Source organism: Lytechinus variegatus, chromosome 5 (genome assembly GCF_018143015.1).
Source record: "Lytechinus variegatus isolate NC3 chromosome 5, Lvar_3.0, whole genome shotgun sequence".
NCBI classification, from domain to species: Eukaryota; Metazoa; Echinodermata; class Echinoidea; order Temnopleuroida; family Toxopneustidae; genus Lytechinus; species Lytechinus variegatus.
Window position 1 is genome coordinate 46,084,482 of NC_054744.1, and position 19,112 is coordinate 46,103,593.

Genomic DNA, 19,112 nt, shown 5'->3' on the forward strand with positions numbered 1-19,112 from the left:
TTGTTCTATTTTTTTATAGGTATGAGATCGAAATCACAGCGACTATTCACACTGTTCCATAATGATTCCGAAAGGAGGTGCAGCACCCCCCACCCACATGGGCGCAAATCCCAGGGGGACACTTCCCCCTAACCCAAAATAGTAGGGGCACATTATCAAATGTCCCCCTACTATTTTTGTTCTTTTATATATGATGGAAAGAAATAGGCCTACATCATTTAAATCGAAGTAAAACATGTATTTTGGACGAGACGACCTTCTTTTGGGGGTGATAAACCTTCCTTTTTTTTTGTTAGTTTGTTTTTGTTTTTTTTTGCCTGTTTTCCAGCCCCTGGTCCCCTACCTTAGATTTCCACCCTTGCCTCCCACTACTCTTGATATTGTTTGCGAATCTGTTTTGTAAATTAAAGGGGAATTTCACCCTGATAAAAAGATGATGAAAATATGAGAAAAATCATTTCAAAATATCGATGAAGGTGTTATATTTGACAAAAAATGGAGTTGATAGAATTTAGAATGCTTGATTTATTGTGACGTCTATAACGAGCAGTTGCTCTATCCTAAATATAAAATGCCCAAATTTCCCATTTTTAATGGTCCGTAACGACCCACTTTTTTCTTTTTGATAACAAGTATGAATTGATATAGGCCTACTAAAATGTACCATAAAAATCATTATCATGTATTTCTTGACATTTCATTTACTTTTTTACCATAATAATAGCTGCTTGCAAAGGCCTACGCCGTCACAAAAAAACCCGGGGGGCCGGGGGGGGGGGCACTTACATTGACGAGTGGATACCATGCGCGACCAAAAAAAAACGTAAAAAGGATGTCCTTTTCACGATAGGGCACGTTACCTACGTAACGTGATAAGGGTGTCAAAAACACAAAAATAACGAAAAAAGGGTATCTATTAATTCGCTAGGAAAACCGTCGTGTTTAGGGTCTAATTTGCGGGGATGATAAAACAAAATCAAAATGTTTTATAAAGGATGTCCTTTTTGCTCCAACACTTCGTGTTTAGAGTCCGATTTGCGCGAGGTGTAGAAGGTGGGTTCGTACTAAACCAAATAAGGTAAAGCCGACGACCGAAGGACCCGTAACAATAAAACATTCCTGTACTTGTTTAGGGGTTCATTTCAGGGAATATTTGCCAAGAGTATCGTTTTGTTTCCAATACTTGTTAAGGGTAGGGTTTCACACGCCAATACTTGTTAAGGGGTGCATTTTCAGAATATGGAAATTACGTGTTTAGGGTGCTTTTCGAGACCCCATGGTCGCGCATGGTATCCACTCGTGAATGGAAGTGGCCCCCCCCCGGGCAAAAAAAAAATCTTACCTTTGAAAAAGATTGGTGGGGGATGGATTTTCCTCGAACGCATACCAATTTTTTTCTGCTATTTTCATAATAAACTTTAAATGAATTCAACTTTGCACTACTTAATTTTTTCAAAGACAAAATAACAAAATTACATCTCGTCATCATCATCATCACCACTATCATTAGCATCACCATCATCATCACCACAACCGTCACCACAACCATCATCATCACCAAGATAATTTTCATCATCGTCATTGCCATCATCATCTCTTTTTTTTCTTTATTTTTTCCCCATCCCTTCTTCTTCTTTTTTTCTTCCAATATTCCTCCTTTTTTTTAGAGCGGCACACCGTCATGCTCCCTCACTGATTATCCGCCTCTATATGCTTGGTGTTGTATAAATTGGCGGATACCTGAATGAAATACTGAAGAGAAAATAAGGAAAGGGAAAAAGTAAGAAGAAAAAGAAGATGAGGAGAAGAAAAAAAGAAAGCCAAACAAATGAAACAAAACAATGTCAAAATTTCGTAATAAAGTCTTCTACATGTACGTCAGTTTAATAATGATGTTTTCATTGAAATGAGAACAAAAAAAGAATTGAAACCATAGGCGGCGGAAGCGGGGACGTTCCCCCCTAAATTTGTTGTTGACCTTTTTTTTTGCTTGTCAATTTATTTTCCTACGTCCCCCCTAAAATGTTTGGGTTGAGAGCCTTTTTTTGCTTGTCAAAATTTGTTAGGTTGTCCCCTCCTAAAATTTGGGGCTTCCGCCGCCAATGATTGAAACAGGACTACATTATAATATAGTGTAAAGAAATAGAGGGAAGCTCCGAGACAATAAAAAGGTTGAAAAAGAAAAAAATGTGAAAACACAAAGCTCTCACAACATGAGCATAATAACAAATAAGCGAGGACAAGTAGCTGAGGGACCCCCCCCCCAACTCTCTCTCTCTAGTTATCTATCTATCTATCCGACTCGATTATATAAGAGAAGAATTTACTAATCAAAATATTATGAGCAAAAAGCACGAGCTGATATTTTTTATGAATATTCAAAACTGATAGAGAGACGCAATCGAATTATTCGATTGCGACAAAATTGATGATCTGAGAATTTATTGTTTTTAGGAATTCATTAAAAGCATAAAGTTGATCAGCATTAAAATATGGCAGGCGCAACGCATGAGCTAAAGCTTTATAGGCATACACCGATAAAAAGTTTAAGTATTTTTGGTAATCATGAAAAAAATTGATATTTCATGAAAGAAAGCTCAAATCCCGAGGAGGAATATTCTTATGAATTGACTTTAAAAAAAACTGTGGTAAGCCCCATTTAATATTTGATTATAAGTCGAATAAAACAGTAAAAGCTGACAAACGTTCGCGTGATATTTGGCAACCTCCCCCCCAAAAAAAAAAATAAATAAATAAATAAAAAATAAAAAAAAGTTTTTAACTATAATAATGATCGAAGGTAATTTTGTCTCGCGTAGAACTGGACAAATGAAAAAAAGATTGTCACTAAAAAAATGAAGGTAATTTTGACCCACGTAAAATTTGGCGAGCCCCCCCCCCCAAAAAAAAAAGGAAAAAAGGTTTTAACAAGCAAAAAAAGGCTAAAAAGGAGAAAGAAGAGACAAGAATAATTATGAACGAAATATCCCCATTACAAATAATGCTGTGATCATCATAAAGGAGGGGTCGCATAACTAGTATGAACAACGTATTCAATTCCAAAATATTTACTACAAATCTCAATAGGGGGATCGGGCAGAAATGCTCACCCCCCCCCCCCACCCCCCCCCCCCCCCCGATCCGCCACTGATTCCAATCAATAATGACATTTATCTGCAATACTGATACTTTGGAATCAAGATACTGAAGATTGATACGCTTTACATAAATTATGAACGTCTGACAAAAAGATAATCTACCGATCACCTGACCGATCAGCTGACCAGTTCGCGTATCACTTCGGAGTTGATCACTCGTCGCAGCTGTGTGGAACGCTCACCGAAAATCAACAAAAAGGGCCTGAAATGTAAGTTTAATGATAATATATTTTAATTTGAACTACTTAATTAATACTTTTAATGTCTCCCCAACAAATGAAAGTCATATCACGTAACTCCAATTTGTATTAAGGCGTACATTTACCAAAGTCTTGGGTTGGAAATCAGAACAGCATTGTCTAACCCATATTTTTGGGTAATGTCGCCTATGAGGTCCATACATGTTAATGTTTGGACCTCATTGGTACTAGGAGTGTTTCTATACTAGGGCCTATATCACCCATGGGTTCATATCGTCTCGCGAGTGAAGGATTATCAGTCATACGCACGCGACACACCACTACACTTCGAAAATACAGTGGGCTTTTGCCCACATAAAATATTTTGTTTAAATAAACATTCCACATCCTGCTATGACACTTACCGAATCATTTAGATCCATCCGTGACTTCTCCTTGAAGTTTCTTTCCAAAAATATGTATATTTTCTTGATCTTTAGTGAAGATTTTACGGAGATAGAAATCAGTCAGCGTTGATATCAATTTTCTCCTGAAGAGGGCGCGCGATTTATATTCATATCAAAGACACGACAAGGGAAAGAATAGGCACCTACACTATTTTACACGCATATCGACGCAAGGCATTACGCAAAGTCCGTGAAGTGTTCAATCTTTTCATTGTATAGACTTTGGTACACCGTATACGTATTATTGACGTTCGTCAAAGCTTGTACTGCTGGTTTCTTTCCAGGCACGTATATTATTTTCATTTTTTTTTTATCAGTCATCTTTTTAAATTAATGCAAATGAGTGTTATCATCACCAATAATAATCATTAATTATGTTTTTTGAAGGCATTTCATTAATTGGTGCCCATAATTAGTAAATTAATCATGAGGATTGCGCATTCAAAGAATTTAGATACAGTTATAAAATTACCGAGGAGCTGAATCAAGGTTGTGAAATTATTAGCGCCACCAACGGGCTTCCTTGTATTTCCGTGGAAGAGACAAGCGAAGTCACTTTCGAGGCCGAGGTAAGCAAAATGTGCTTTTTTTTGTCGGATTATTATTTTATTATTATTTTATATTCAAAAAATTCTTGCTACTTACCGGCAAGAGCCCCGGTGCGTAGCGAGAAGGAGCTTCGGCAAATATTACTTCAGCAATGAAGCGATGTTTGCCGACTACTTCGAAATCCAGGGTCAAACACAGTCTATTGTACGAGGTTAGTACATACTAACCTCGTACAATGTGTGAGTGGGCCTATATAAGCTTTAGCCTAGTTTAGTTAACCATGTTGTTTTCACTTGTTAACATCTAAATATCTCACCTGCGCCTGCTGCAGCAGCATCACTTTTTCCACCTTGTCCTTGACCATGCTTTCCACAGTCTGCACATTCCACTTCGGATGCCTTCTCACAGCATCTGCCACAGTTGTTCTCCATCTTTGAAATCACCATCCACTCAAACAAAAAATAATCAAATTACCAACTATTGTTTTGACAAAACCTCGACTCTCTAGCTCTCTGTTCAGAATCATAAATCCGTACCGGTACTACAAGTATTACGCACTATCACTGCGCTGCGTGTATAGTGGTCAAACACACGGCACCTAGCTATATGCACGGCATACACATTCCATGCATGTACACTATGGGGCGCCAAGTGTCCGCCAGTATATTTCGTCCAAATCAAGTCATTTCGTACACAAAATATGTTTTTATTCAGACGAAAATCATTTCGTCATGACGCTGTTTTATTTTGTATACGAAATTTATTTTTTGTCACATAAAATTAATTTCGTCTCGACGAAATGCACGAAATAAATTTTGTCTAGACAAAATGTAATTACGTCCACAAACTTTATTTGGCGTGCCATACGAAATGAATTTTGATCAAACGAAATGGCGCACCAAATGTCCGATGTTTAATTCCGTCCAATTCACGCCATTCCGTACACAAAATTTGTTTTTGTTCATATGAAAATCATTTTGTCATGACGCTGTTTTATTTCGTATACGAAATTTATTTTTTGTCACATAAAATTAATTTCGTCCGACGAAATCAATTTTCGTTGAGACGAAATGTAATTGCGTCCACAAAATTTATTTCGTATGTACAAAATGAATTTTGATCTAACGAAATGGCGCCCTAAGTGTCCAATGGAAAATTCTGTATGCACACTTTGTTTTTTCACTCAAACGAAAATCATTTCGTCATGATGCAGTGTGATTTCGTATACGAAATTTATTCTGTGTCACCCTTAATCAATTTCGTCCCGATGCAAAATTTATTCTGTCGACGAAATGATTTTGTGTCAAAACACAAAAAAAATTTTCGTCTCCCCTGTCTATTCATTTCGTTCCGATGCGATATCTATTCCGTGGACAAAATGATTTTGTGCCAAAACACAAAAAAATTTCGTCTCCTCTGTCTATTCATTTCGTTCAGATGCGATATCCTGTCGACGAAATGATTTTGTGTCAAAACACAAAAAAATTTTGTCTCTGTCTATTCATTTCGTTCCGTTGCGAAATCATTCCGTCGACGAAATGATTTTGTGTCAAAACACACAAAAAAATTTTGTCTCCTCTGTCTGCTATGGGTCGCTGATTGCCAGCGCCTGCAGCTAGCTAGCTGTACTAAAGCTCCGGTCGGGCCGGTCACGTAGTTGTTGACGAGTTGGTGAACTTGTCTTAGCTTAGATTTCACATTATTCATGCCTACATGAGCTGCATACAACTGCTCTAATCGCTAGGATTGGGATGGACATTGATTTCGTAAGTTCAGCTTAAATGTTTTCGACTAAAAAATTACGTTAAAAAAGGGAAATTCGCGAATTCGTTAATCGTTACCAAACTTGCATTTGCAAAAACAATGCTAGTCCCGTGTATTCAAGTTTATGTACTGTTGTCAGTACAGCATGGGGCCGGGGAGGGTGATTTGTCTTTTCTGCACATCTGAAATTGTAATGAATTATACAGGCTGAAGATATTCCGGCCTAGATCTTAATATATAATGTAAAAACGGCATTATTATTGTCGATTGACAGATCACCTAATTAAAGAAACTGCTGCTTTCGACTCACCGTACTGCCGTACGCCGGCCGTAGGACAAATGTGACCAAGCCAGCTATTAGAGAGAGGAAGGGAGAGAAATCAAAACTTTGAGAAAGCGGGGAGGATGCGATGGAGTCCATTAATTTATGTACAAGAGTGTGCTCGTCCATTTGTTCATGTACAAATTGATAAAGCTAGAGAACTATTGCCAAGTCCATGCGCCTGCGCACTTCATTTTTTTTAAATCAACGTATGAATTATTCATATTCCATAGCGTTTCCATATGCAGAAAAAATATTCGCTGCCCGGCCAGAGGTAAGACTCCCAGAATGATGCCTCTCTAGAATTGATTTACATCCTGGATAGAAATAATCTTGTAATGGTTTGGGATGAAGAAATCAGTCTAGTGGCGTAGCTAGGATATTTTTCCGGGGGGGGGGGCACTGGGGATCCTTGCTTTTTCAGTGGCAGGGCCAGGGGGCACCATTTCTTCTGTGTGTGTGTGTCACAAGGGTGGATCCGACTTTCGCCAATAGGGGATGATGGCCCGGGAAGGGGCCCAAAATTATCTGTATTTTCCCTGATCAGTCACTTCTTAGCATTATTCTTATAAAATAACATCAATATGAAATAATCTCATAGGCCCTATATAAAGTGCGAGCCAATATTTTTTTCTTTCTTTTTTTGAATTTCATGTATTTTGTCCTGAAAATTCAACATTCTGGGTACTGTTTGTGATCCTGAACAAGATGCATATGTAACTAGATAATTACTAAAAATGCCAAGCATGAGCAGAATTGTTTTAAGTAAGTGTTCGAGCATTATCGAAAAGGGACCTGTTAAGGACTGTTTACCCTAGAGGACAGTACATATTTCAATAGTGAGAACGCAAAGCGCGAGCTAAAAATTGTTGAGATTCCGACCCGAAAAATGGTCATTCTAAGCATTTTTTGTAATAATAAGTGGGATAGGTATGTGGGTCAATCCACGTCAAATCAACCAATTTTCAGACAATTTGTCACCCGACCCTCTTCGATTTTCTTTAAACTCGACCAAATGTTGCCCCAAGTGTCTGACGGAAAAATCTGAAATATTTTGCCAGAAGGTCGGTTGCTAAGATACGGCCTCCCATAGCAACCAATGCGCGCACAACAAAATTATTTTAAATAAAATTGCCTATTTTTGATTGACTACTGCAGCAAAGTTTGATTGATTACAGTCTTCATTTTCAGTAAATTGGAAGAACTTTTTGGTCTAAACATGCAGAGTATACTGTAGCGCGGACCTGTCAACCGGATTTCGCACACGAGGTCTCCGAAAATGGCGTTAAGCATCCGTGTCAATGATTTCAGAAGCATGTTTGGAGGCTCATAAATCCAAAACTGAATTAGCTTAGAACCAAATATTATGCACATTAATGTACTTTCAGATACTCGACAGAATTACAAAAAATTGACCCAAGAGTACGTTTCATTTTCCTGTAGGGCGCCCTCAAAGTTGGATTTTTATCAAAAGATGCCAAGTTCAAGGTCACGGATCACCTCCCGTCCCATCGAGGAGGGGGACCAATTTCTGTGTTTTGGTAGACATTTACCCATATTTTCAAGTGTTACTTGAGAAATTTTGCTACCGGAATGTTTAGGGGCTGATTTGCGCATTCCAAAATGGTCGTAAACACCCTAAAATTGATATTGATGACACATACATGCTTTTCAACACTTTTCAAATTGTGATAACTCAAAGATGAAGAGCCCAAAGACATTGATATATTCTGTGGTGGTAGTCTGTGATTAGTATTAAAAGAATATATCTACAGAAATAGTTTTTATTGTTGGCAATGACCTTGAAAACACACCTAAAATTCAATAAAAACAGTAAATATGCTAATTTTCCAGAATCATAATGGCATTCAAATGGTGTTTACATTGACTTTCAAATAGGTGTCATTTCAATACAAAGGGTGAGCTTAAGCCAAAACTTGAAAGACATGTTCAACTTTTGGTCTACTTTGAGCAACATAAAATATTTGATCTCAAAACCATATCATTTGACCTTGAAATTATTCCAAATATAGCCATTTGTTGCTCATAAGTAGCATATTCAAATCGCGCGTGTTCATTGTACTTTGCAACACATTTCAAAATGGATTTTCACATAGAGAGAATACCTGATCAGGCTGATATTTGCAGTATAAGTAGTTGGTAATGAGTTCTTGGAGGACCTACAGATTAAGTACCTATTCTCTCATGACAATGACCTTGAAAATACAGCTGATAATCGTGAAAATCAATAAATCATACTATTTTCATTAGTAATCAAGTGTTTTTAACCCACTCATGTCTTGATAGAATAGTTACCTAAACTGTAGATTTTCCAAGCACTAATTACAGACTACTAATACTGCAAATATCAGCCTGATCATGTATTCTCTCTATGAGAAAATCCATTTTGAAATAGGTTGCAAAGTACAATGTACACGCACGATTTGAATATGCTACTTATAAAGCAACATATATTTAGAATAATTTCAAGGTCAAATGATATGGTCTTGAGTTCAAATATTTTATGTAGCTGAAAGTAGACCAAAAGTGGAACAGGATTTGCCATTATCAGCATGAACTCACAATCCAAGATGGAATAACACACAATGAAAAGTTGATAAAAAACACTTGATTATTTATGAAAATTGTATGATTTATTGATTATTTTCAGCTGTATTTTCAAGGTCATTGTCATGAGAGAATAGGTACTTAATCTGTAGATCCTCCAAGAACCCATTACAGACTACTTATACTGCAAATATCAGCCTGATCAGGTATTCTCTCTATGAGAAAATCCATTTTGAAATGTGTTGCAAAGTACAAAGTACACGCGCGATTTGGATGTGCTACATGTACTTATGAAGCAACAAATAGCTATATTTGGAATAATTTCAAGGTCAAATGATATGGTTTTGAGTTCAAATATTTTATGTTGCCCAAAGTAGACCAAAAGTTGAACATGTCTTTCAAGTTTTGGCTTAAGCTCACCCTTTGTATTGAAATGACACCCATTTGAAAGTCAATGTAAACACCATTTGAATGCCATTATGATTCTGGAAAATTAGCAAATTTACTGTTTTTATTGAATTTTAGGTGTGTTTTCAAGGTCCTTGCCAACAATAAAAACTATTTCTGAAGATATATTCTTTTAATACTAATTACAGACTATCGTCACAGAAGATATCAATGTCTTTGGGCTCTTCATCTTTGAGTTATCACAATTTGAAAATTGTTGAAAAGCATATATTGTCATTAACATCAATTTTAGGGTGTTTACGACCATTTTGGAATGCGCAAATCAGCCCCTAAACATTCCGTTAGCAAAATTTCTCAAGTAACACTTGAAAATATGGGTAAATGTCTATCAAAACACAGAAATTGGTCCCCCTCCTCGATGGGACGGGAGGCGATCCGTGACCTTGAACTTGGCATCTTTTGAAAATATCCAACTTTGACGGCGCCCTACAGGAAAACGACACATACTCTTTGGTCAATTTTTTGTAAATCTGTTGAGTATCTGAAAGTACATTAATGTGCACAATATTTGGTTCTAAGCTAATTTAGTTTTGGATTTATGAGCCTCCAAACATGCTTCTGAAATCATTGACACGGATGCTTAACGCCATTTTCGGTGACCTCGTGTGCAAAATCCGGTTGACAGGTCCGCGCTACAGTATACTCTGCATGTTTAGACCAAAAAGTTCTTCCAATTTACTGAAAATAAAGACTGCTATCAATCAAACTTTGCTGCAGTAGTCAATCAAAAATAGGCAATTTTATTTAAAATAATTTTGTTGTGCGCGCATTGGTTGCTATGGGAGGCCGTATCTTAGCAACCATTTGACCTTGGGGCAAAATATTTCAGATTTTTCCGTCAGACACTTGGGGCAACATTTTGTGCGAGTTTAAAGAAAATCGAAGTGGGTTGGGTGACAAGCATTGGTTGATATGACATGGACTGACCCATGTAACAAATAAACAATGCAAATTAATTTGAGTGTGGCAAACTGATTCTGTTTGGTTCTGCTTGTTACAATTTCTGCATGAGTTGTAATCATGGATGCTCAGGTCAACATGATAAAACACTAGGAGGTGATCAAATGAATTGATTTTTTTTCAAATAGAAATACTATTTTTATATTCACCCCCTTCTATTTTGCCTCTGCTATTATTTTGATTGGATGTATTTCCAGATTCATCACAATAATTGTAAGTTTTATCATAAGTTTACTTTTTGAAAATTATATGCTATTATGTGACTTAGGCTTATGTACCTTCTACTGATAGTATTGATATCATGATATCAATGGATTCAAGTTAATCCTTCTGGGTAAGATTGGAACTATCTCTGTGTTTGGTAGATAAAGATATATGACTAACTTGTCCAGTTGTTGAGAAATGGGCCACTGCTGAGTAGGCCTAGAGTTTTCTCATGAGTAATTGATTTTATGACATGTGTTTACATTTTCTGCAGATTTCCATTCAGCTTTTGGACTGTACCGGTACTGTAACATAGTATGGATGGTCAATATGAAGCAAGCTTCATTGAATTCCTCCAAGAGCTCTGTACTCTGTTCTGATTATTTTGAAGATGCTTGCTTTGACTGGACTGGGCAAACGATTCGTCTTAGACAGGATGCTGCCCCAACCATATTTGATTTCCCGCCTCGTCTTAAGTAGGTACAGTAGATCCATATCATATATGTGTTATAAAGAAATATACCCGGTACTCCATATTATCTCCCTTTGATTTGTAAACGGGTCAATATATGGTTTGACTTGAAACAAATTGCAACAAATGATTTTTCAACTGTTTCTGGCAGTATTTGACCTCAGGTATAAAGTACTAAAAATCTACCAAAATCTACATCTGGGAAAGTACTTATTTTCAAGAGGGTGTCCAAGGTGGCCGCCATTCACTGAAAATGGATATAGTTCTCTCATTATCCACTCTAGAATCCTATTTATGTTCATATTCCATGGTCCAGTGGGTAAACAAATTTATTGATAGAAGTTAGAGTGAATATCAGCACTCCAAAGTACCAGGAAATCCAAGATGGCGCCCAAAATGGCTGCCGTAGGCTAAAAAATCTAATTCATCTATTACTTCAGTGGCTTTAATTCTAAATTCAATTCTGTGCAATGGTTTAAGTATTGAAGTAGTACATCGGGACAAGTTACAAGGACAGTCAGTGGTCTTGTGTGTCCAAAAATCCAAGATATCTTCCAAAAATTGAGTTTAAAATGGCTGTATGATTAAAATGGACATAGCTGATATCATATCTACATGTGAGATGAATTGAATTGAAAAGATTTTATTCGAAATCATTGCACGTTGCAGCCAAAAGGCTGTATTGTGTACAATTTACAGGTATATACATGTATAAATAGCTGATTTAAAAACATCAAAACTTGAAATGATTAAGAAAATATAATGCAACTTAACAAAAGAACAAATAGAAGACTGAAAGATGGTGGTGGTGGAAGAATGCTTATTGACAAACATCGCCACTCAAATTCAAACAATAAAAACGTAGATTTAAGCAAGTAACAAAAGAACTAAAGACAGGAGTGTGTCTGGGGACGAGCGAGCAGTCAAGTTCAATGCACAGCTCCAGCCAGGGAATGCCAATCCTCTACAACACCATTCAACCTGGGCAATGGAATTGGTTATTCAAATCCATCGCTCAGGCGGAACTTAGGGTCAGCTAACCTCACTACATTAATAGGGCCGACAAACAATCTCTTACAAAAAAAAAAAAAAAAAAACATTTACATTCATAGCACACTCCTCATTCATCCAAACAACCATAAGCACGTTAAATCAAACAACTGCACCCACCAACCCAGCAGTCACCCCTGACACCTTGCACTCATTAAGCATACAGATAAAAAAAAAAAGAAGAAGAACCAAGGGGGGGGGGTGAGTGGTCGCCCGTCCCAAGAAACCGTCCTGCTCAATTCTGAGAACGCTTACTTAAAATTTGGAGAATGACGCAGTTTGTAAAATAACACATCTTCCACCACATAAGAAATCTTAATAAAAATGAGTAAAATGTTGGCATAAAAAACAGTTTCCCTTTAGTTGTTACAATGTGAAATACATGCATTAAAATCATGACTAATAAAATCCTGTAAACCTATTCAATTGTGTTTGAGTTTAAAAAGTTCTAAAAATTGTAAAATTTTCATCTGAAGCTTGTGAGCTAATAATAATAACAAATTAGTATTAGGCGCGAATATGATTTTGTTGTCTAGATCATGGTTTCAATGGTCAAATAATACATTGGGACAACACTCAGTGGTCAGGTATGTTCAAAAATCCAAGGAGTAAGAAATGCTGTTGCTACTTAAAAAAAACCCAATGTCATAGTTTGTTCAATATCCGGAATATGATTTTTGTGCCTATACCATTGTTAAATGGGTTATCCCTATCTAGGCGGGGGGGGGGGGGTCTCGGAGGCCCCTCCCCCTCAACAAATCGCGCAATATTTTCGCTGTGCAAAATTTTTTGACCGTGCCGCTCGCTGACTTTTTACTTTCAAGTCTTGCGCAACTTTTGAGACCAACTTTAAGTCACCCGGGTACGTGGTTCCGAAATTACGTAACATTTTGTAAGTGCATGTCGGACCAAAAATTGCTCAAAAACGTGATTTCGTGTACAAAGTCAATGCAAATTGTGTTTTCAAGCAAAATTCATAAATGTATGATTATTTTTAGTTTTGCTGGTCTAAATGTATTTATTTTCTGCTTTTTATGATCACAGAAGAGTCCCCAATAAATTTCATTGAAAAAACAATGAAAAACGAAAGGTCAAAAAGAAAAATACATAAGAAATTGCAAAAAACAATAAAATACATAAGAAAATTATTTGATATCGCAATTTTTGTCTCACCTGCGAAGCAAAGTGAGACTATAGGCGCCGCTTTTCCGACGGCGGCGGCGTCAACATCAAATCTTAACCTGAGGTTAAGTTTTTGAAATGACGTCATAACTTAGAAAGTATATGGACCTAGTTCATGAAACTTGGCCATAAGGTTGATCAAGTATTACTGAACATCCTATTAGAGTTTCATGTCACATGACCAAGGTCAAAGGTCATTTAGGGTCAATGAACTTAGACCATGTTGGAGGATTCAACATCGAAATCTTAACCTGAGGTTAAGTTTTTGAAATGTCATCATAACTTAGAAAATATATATACCTAGTTCATGAAACTTGGACATAAGGTTAATCAAGTATCACTGAACATCCTGCATGAGTTTCACGTCACATGACCAAGGTCAAAGGTCATTTAGGGTCAATGAACTTTGGCCGAATTGGGGATATCTGTTGAATTCCCATCATAACTTTGAAAGTTTATGGATCTGATTCATGAAACTTAGACATAATAGTAATCAAGCATCACTGAAAGTTTTGAGCAAGTTTCAGGTCTCATGATTAAGGTCAAAGGTCATTTAGGGTCAATGAACTTTGGCCGAATCGGGGGTATCTGTTGAATTACCATCATAACTTTAAAAGTTTATTGGTCTAGTTCATTAAACTTGGACATTAGAGTAATCAAGTATCACTGAACATCCTGTGTGCGTTTCAGGTCACATGACCAAGGTCAAAGGTCAATTAACTTTGGCCGAATTGGGTGTATCTGTTGAATTACCATCATAAATTTGAAAGTTTATGGACCTGATTCATGAAACTTGTACATAAGAGTAATCAGGTATCACTGAACATCCTGTTCGAGTTTCAGGTCACATGATCAAGGTCAAAGGTCATGTAAGGTCACTCAACTTTGGCCATGTTGGGGTTTTTTGTTGAATAACCATCATATCTCTGTAAGTTTATTGGTCTAGTTCATAAAAAGTGGACATAAGAGTAACCATGTATCACTGAACATCTTGTGCGAGTTAGAGTAGTATTCAAAGTCAGCACTGCTGCTATATTGAACCGCGTGATGCAGGTGAGACGGCCAGAGGCATTCCACTTGTTTCCATGTACACTTGCTAAGAACACCACAAAGAGTTTCTATACCAAAAATTAGTAAATTTGGAGCTTTATTTAAGGAGTTAGAGGAAAAAGTATGATTTCGCATACTAATTACGCATAAATTAGCATTATCGCTTAATAGCGATTCGGATGAAATAAATTACTAGACAATCTAGTAGATTATGTCCCTGAGGGGGCCACTTCCATTCACGAGAGGATACCATGCACGACCATGGGGTCTCGAAAAGCACCCTAAACATGTAATTTCCATATTCTGAAAATGCACCCCTTAACAAGTATTGGCGTGTGAAACCCTACTCTTAACAAGTATTGGAAACAAAACGATACTCTTGGCAAATATTCCCTGAAATGAACCCCTAAACAAGTACAGGAATGTCTTATTGTTACAGGTCCTTCGGTCTTCGGCTTTACTTCTACACCTCGCGCAAATCGGACTCTAAACACGAAGTGTTGGAGCAAAAAGGATATCCTTTATAAAACAAATTAATTTTGTTTTATCATCCCCGCAAATTCGACCCTAAACACGTAAATTTCCTAGCGAAATAGATACCCTTTTTTCATTATTTTTGTGTTTTTGACACCCTTATCACGTTACGTACGTAACGTGCCCTATCGTGAAAAAGACATCCTTTTTACGTGTTTTTTGGTCGTGCATGGTATCCACTCGTCAATGTAAGTGCCCCCCCCCCCCGGGATTATGTCCCAGGCAACCCCGCGTGCCAATTTTCGGCGCGATCGCACGGTCCACGGCCGAGATCATGGCCCCCCCCCCCCCCCCGGCCATATGAACTCCCAAAATACCCCGGCCTAGATAGGGTTAAACATAAACAATACATAAGAATATGTTACAAGGATGATGGATGGACAATTATGTCTTTAACTCCATGGTGGCCTTAAAGATAATATTAGCCGCTGGCATTTACAAATGGACATAGGTCATGTAATATCCTCCAAGGTTTTATGTCTTTACCATGGTATTAAAAGTCAGAAAATTAGGTACAAGGACAGTCTGTGGTCATCCAGTATGTCGAAAATCTGAGATGACTTCCAAAAATCAGAGTCTAAAATGACTACTGTTACTTTAAAAAAAGGACATAGTTTATTTAAATCCACCAAGGAGATATGATTTCGGTGTCCACACTAAAGTTTCATGTTTAAAATTATGCGTTTAGACTGGTCACATTGATATGCAGTTGTCCAGTTTGCATAAAAAATCTAAGATGATTTTCAAAAAAGACATCTAAAACGACTCATATCTCTCAATGGTCAGAGTTGTACATAATCTATCTATAAGAAATAATGTTGGTGTCTAAATTTGGTATAAAGGGTCAAATAATATATTTGGACAAGTAACAAGGATGGTAAATATTTCATTTTTGTCTCACCTGCATAACAGAGTGAGACTAAAGGCGCCGCTATTCCGACGGCAGCGGCGACGGCGTCAACATCAAATCTTAACCTAAGGTTAAATTTTTGAAATGACATCATAACTTAGAAAATATATGGACCTAGTTCATTAAACTTGGACATAAGGTTAATCAAGTATCACCAAACATCCTGCACGAGTTTCACGTCACATGACCAAGGTCAAAGGTCATTTAGGGTCAATGAACTTTGGCCGATTTGGGGGCATCTGTTGAATTACAATCAAAACTTTAAAAGTTTTTGGATCTGATACATGAAAAGTGGACATAATAGTGGACACAAGGATCCGATGACCGGGGTAATAATATGTCTGTAAAGCGCTTAGAGACGTCGTTCCGATGTATTAAGCGCTATATAAATGCGGAATATTATTATTATTATTAATAGTGATCAAGTATCACTGAACATCCTGTGCAAGTTTCAGGTCACATGATCAAGGTCAAAGGTCATTTAGGATCATTGAACTTTGGCCAAATTGGGGGTATTTGTTGAATTACCATCATAACTTTGAAAGTATGTTTGTCTAGTTCATAAAACTTGGACATAAGAGTAATCAAGTATCACTGAACATCCTGTGCGCATTTTAGGTCACATGACCAAGGTCAAAGGTCAATGAACCTTGGCCATAATGGGGGTATCTGTTGAATTACCATCATAACTTTGAAAGTTTATGGATCTGACTTTTGAAACTTGGACATAAGAGTAATCCAGTATCACTGAATATCCTGTGCAAGTTTCAGGTCACATGTTCAAGGTCAAAGGTCATGTGAGGTCAATGAACTTTGGACACGTTGGGGGTATTTGTTGAATTACCATCCTATCTCTAAGTGTATTGGTCTAGTTCATAAAACGTGGAAATAATAGTGACCAAGTATCACTGAACATCTTGTGCGAGTTATAGTAGTTTTCAAAGTCGGCACTGCTTCTATATAGAATCGCGTGATGCAGTTGAGACCGCCAAAGGCATTCCACTTGTTTTAAAGTAGCAACAGCAATATTTATAATCCATTTTTGGAAGTCATCTTGGATTTTTGAACCGACTGTCCTTGTAACTTATCCCAATGTCTTATTTGACCATTGGAAACCTGGTCTAGAAACCAAAATCATTATGTCCCAGGTGGATATGAAAGAACTATGTCCAATTTATTTTTCAACAGCCATTTTAAACTCCATTTTGGGAAGCCATCGATCATCTTTGGATTTTGGACACCATCTTGGATTTTTGGACACACCAGACCTTGTAACTTGTTCCAATGTACTACTTCACCCTTAAAACCATTGAATAAGAACCAAATAAAAGCAAATTAGATGAATTGTGGATTTTTAACCTATGGTAGCCATTTTGGGCGCCATCTTGGATTTGCCAATCACATTGGAAGGATTACATGTATGATTCACTCTAGCCTGTATCAACAATTTTGTTTACCCCATAGACCATGAAAATCGAACTAAATGGGATTCTATGGTGGATACTGAGTGACGGCCATCTTGGACGCCATCTTGAAAATAACCACCTTCCCTTTTGTTTGATATCTTTTTTTCTTAAATGTTTCTTTTTTCTAATTTGTCTCGTACAGAAATGACCCAAACCAAGGAATTCCTGGAAAGAATTTCGATTTTGCAAACACCCTCCCAGATACTGCAAATACACCTGTACCAAAGTCTTCAGCACCTTCATTTCTCGAGGACCACTACTACTCAATACCAGAAAGTCCAAGAGGAGTAAAGTGGAAGTTAACACCAATAATGGACTGTTATTAAAAACTTGGAGAAGAGGCCGAAGACCACACAGAAATCCTGTAGTGTAGATCACATGTACTTGCTGTTAAGTTTGGACAAACATAATTTGCACAACTTTACAACAAATAATTTACACTGTGTGCATTCTGATTATTTGAAATAGTTTATCACTGGGCATGTAACAAAAGTGAATTCATTAAATAGGAATGTGTTGCGAATGATGTCTTACAGTATATTCATTCTGACTTAGAATGGCAGAAGATAAAAAAGTTTGTGAAAAGAAGGAATGATGGCAAGCTGACTGAAGAATAGAACAGGATAGAGCAAGGTGACAATTAAGAATGAGCTGTTGATATAGAAAAAAAGATGAATTAAGAATGACGGTAATATAGAAAGAGCCATAATTACCATAATTTTTTTTAAGGATTTGGACAATAAGGAAGAATCTGGGGTTTTGCCTCGCCGGCATAGCAGAGTGAGACTATAGGCGTCGCTTTTCCAATGACGGCGGAGTCGTCAACATTAAAATCTTTACCAAGGTTAGAGTTTTGAAATCATAAGTCATCATAACGTAGAAAATATATAGACTTAGCACATGAAACTCGGACATACATGTAAAGGTAATCAAGTCTTACTGAACATCCTGCCTGAGTGTCAGGTCACATGACCAAGGTCAAAGGTCATTTAGGGTCAATGAACTTGGACTATGTTGGGGGAATCAATATCAAAATCTTAACCAAGGTTAAGTATTTGAAATAACTTCTAGAGTGTATGGACCTAGTTCATGAAACTTGGACATAAGGGTGATAGTGTATAACTGAAGATCCTGCCTGAATTTCAGGTCACTTGACCAAGGTCAAAGGTCACTTTGGTCAACGAACTTTGACCATGTTGGCGTACTTGAGGAATTGTCATAACTGTCATTTTAGAGATCTAGTTCATGTAACTTAGACTAAGATCAATTAAGTATCCCTGAACATCTTGTGCAAGTTTCATATAACATGATCTAGGTCAAAGGTCATGTAGGGACAATGAACTTTGATAATGTGGAGGGGGGGGGTATTGGTGGAATTGTCATAACTTTAAAGTTTATAGATCTAGTTCATGGGACATTAGAGTAACCATGTATTCCTGAATATTTTGTGCTTGTTTCTGGACACATGACCAAAATCAAAGGTCATTTAGGGTCAATGAAATTTGCTGTGTTGGGTATATTTGTTGAATTTGCATTTTAACTTAGAAAGTGTATGGATCTACACATGTAGTTCATGAAACATAGACATAAGGTAATCAAGTATAAATAATTGTTTTGCACATGTCTTAGGTCATATGATCATGGTCAAAAATCATCTTGGGTCAATGGACATAGTATTCTTTTGTGAATAATGTACTAGCTGTTTTCAAAGTCAGTACTACTGCTATATCGAATCGCGTAATGCAGGCGAGAGAAGGCCAGAGGCATTCCACTTGTTTCTGTTGGTATTTCTCAGAATACTTGTATGTC

The 19,112-nt window shown here is 37.1% G+C and overlaps 1 protein-coding gene and 1 long non-coding RNA gene across 3 annotated transcripts in view; one reads left to right on the forward strand and one right to left on the reverse strand.

Moving 5' to 3' along the window:
- LOC121416287 overlaps nucleotides 1-4,886 on the reverse strand; it is a 39,342-nt gene extending 34,456 nt beyond the window's left edge. Inside the window, exon 1 of the mRNA XM_041609822.1 lies at nucleotides 4,670-4,886. Coding sequence (XP_041465756.1) covers nucleotides 4,670-4,799 — 130 coding nt within the window. The 5' untranslated portion in view covers nucleotides 4,800-4,886. The remainder of the gene's footprint in view (nucleotides 1-4,669) is intronic.
- Nucleotides 4,887-5,721: 835 nt separating this feature from the next.
- Nucleotides 5,722-17,822, forward strand: LOC121416288. 2 transcript variants are annotated; one of them, XR_005970122.1, is made up of 3 exons: nucleotides 5,722-6,119; nucleotides 10,914-11,119; nucleotides 17,446-17,822. It is a non-coding gene; the product is annotated as an uncharacterized LOC121416288 (long non-coding RNA). The 2 variants fall into 2 exon arrangements; XR_005970121.1 differs by having other exon boundaries at nucleotides 5,727-6,119; nucleotides 10,914-11,115.
- Nucleotides 17,823-19,112: the final 1,290 nt, after the last annotated feature.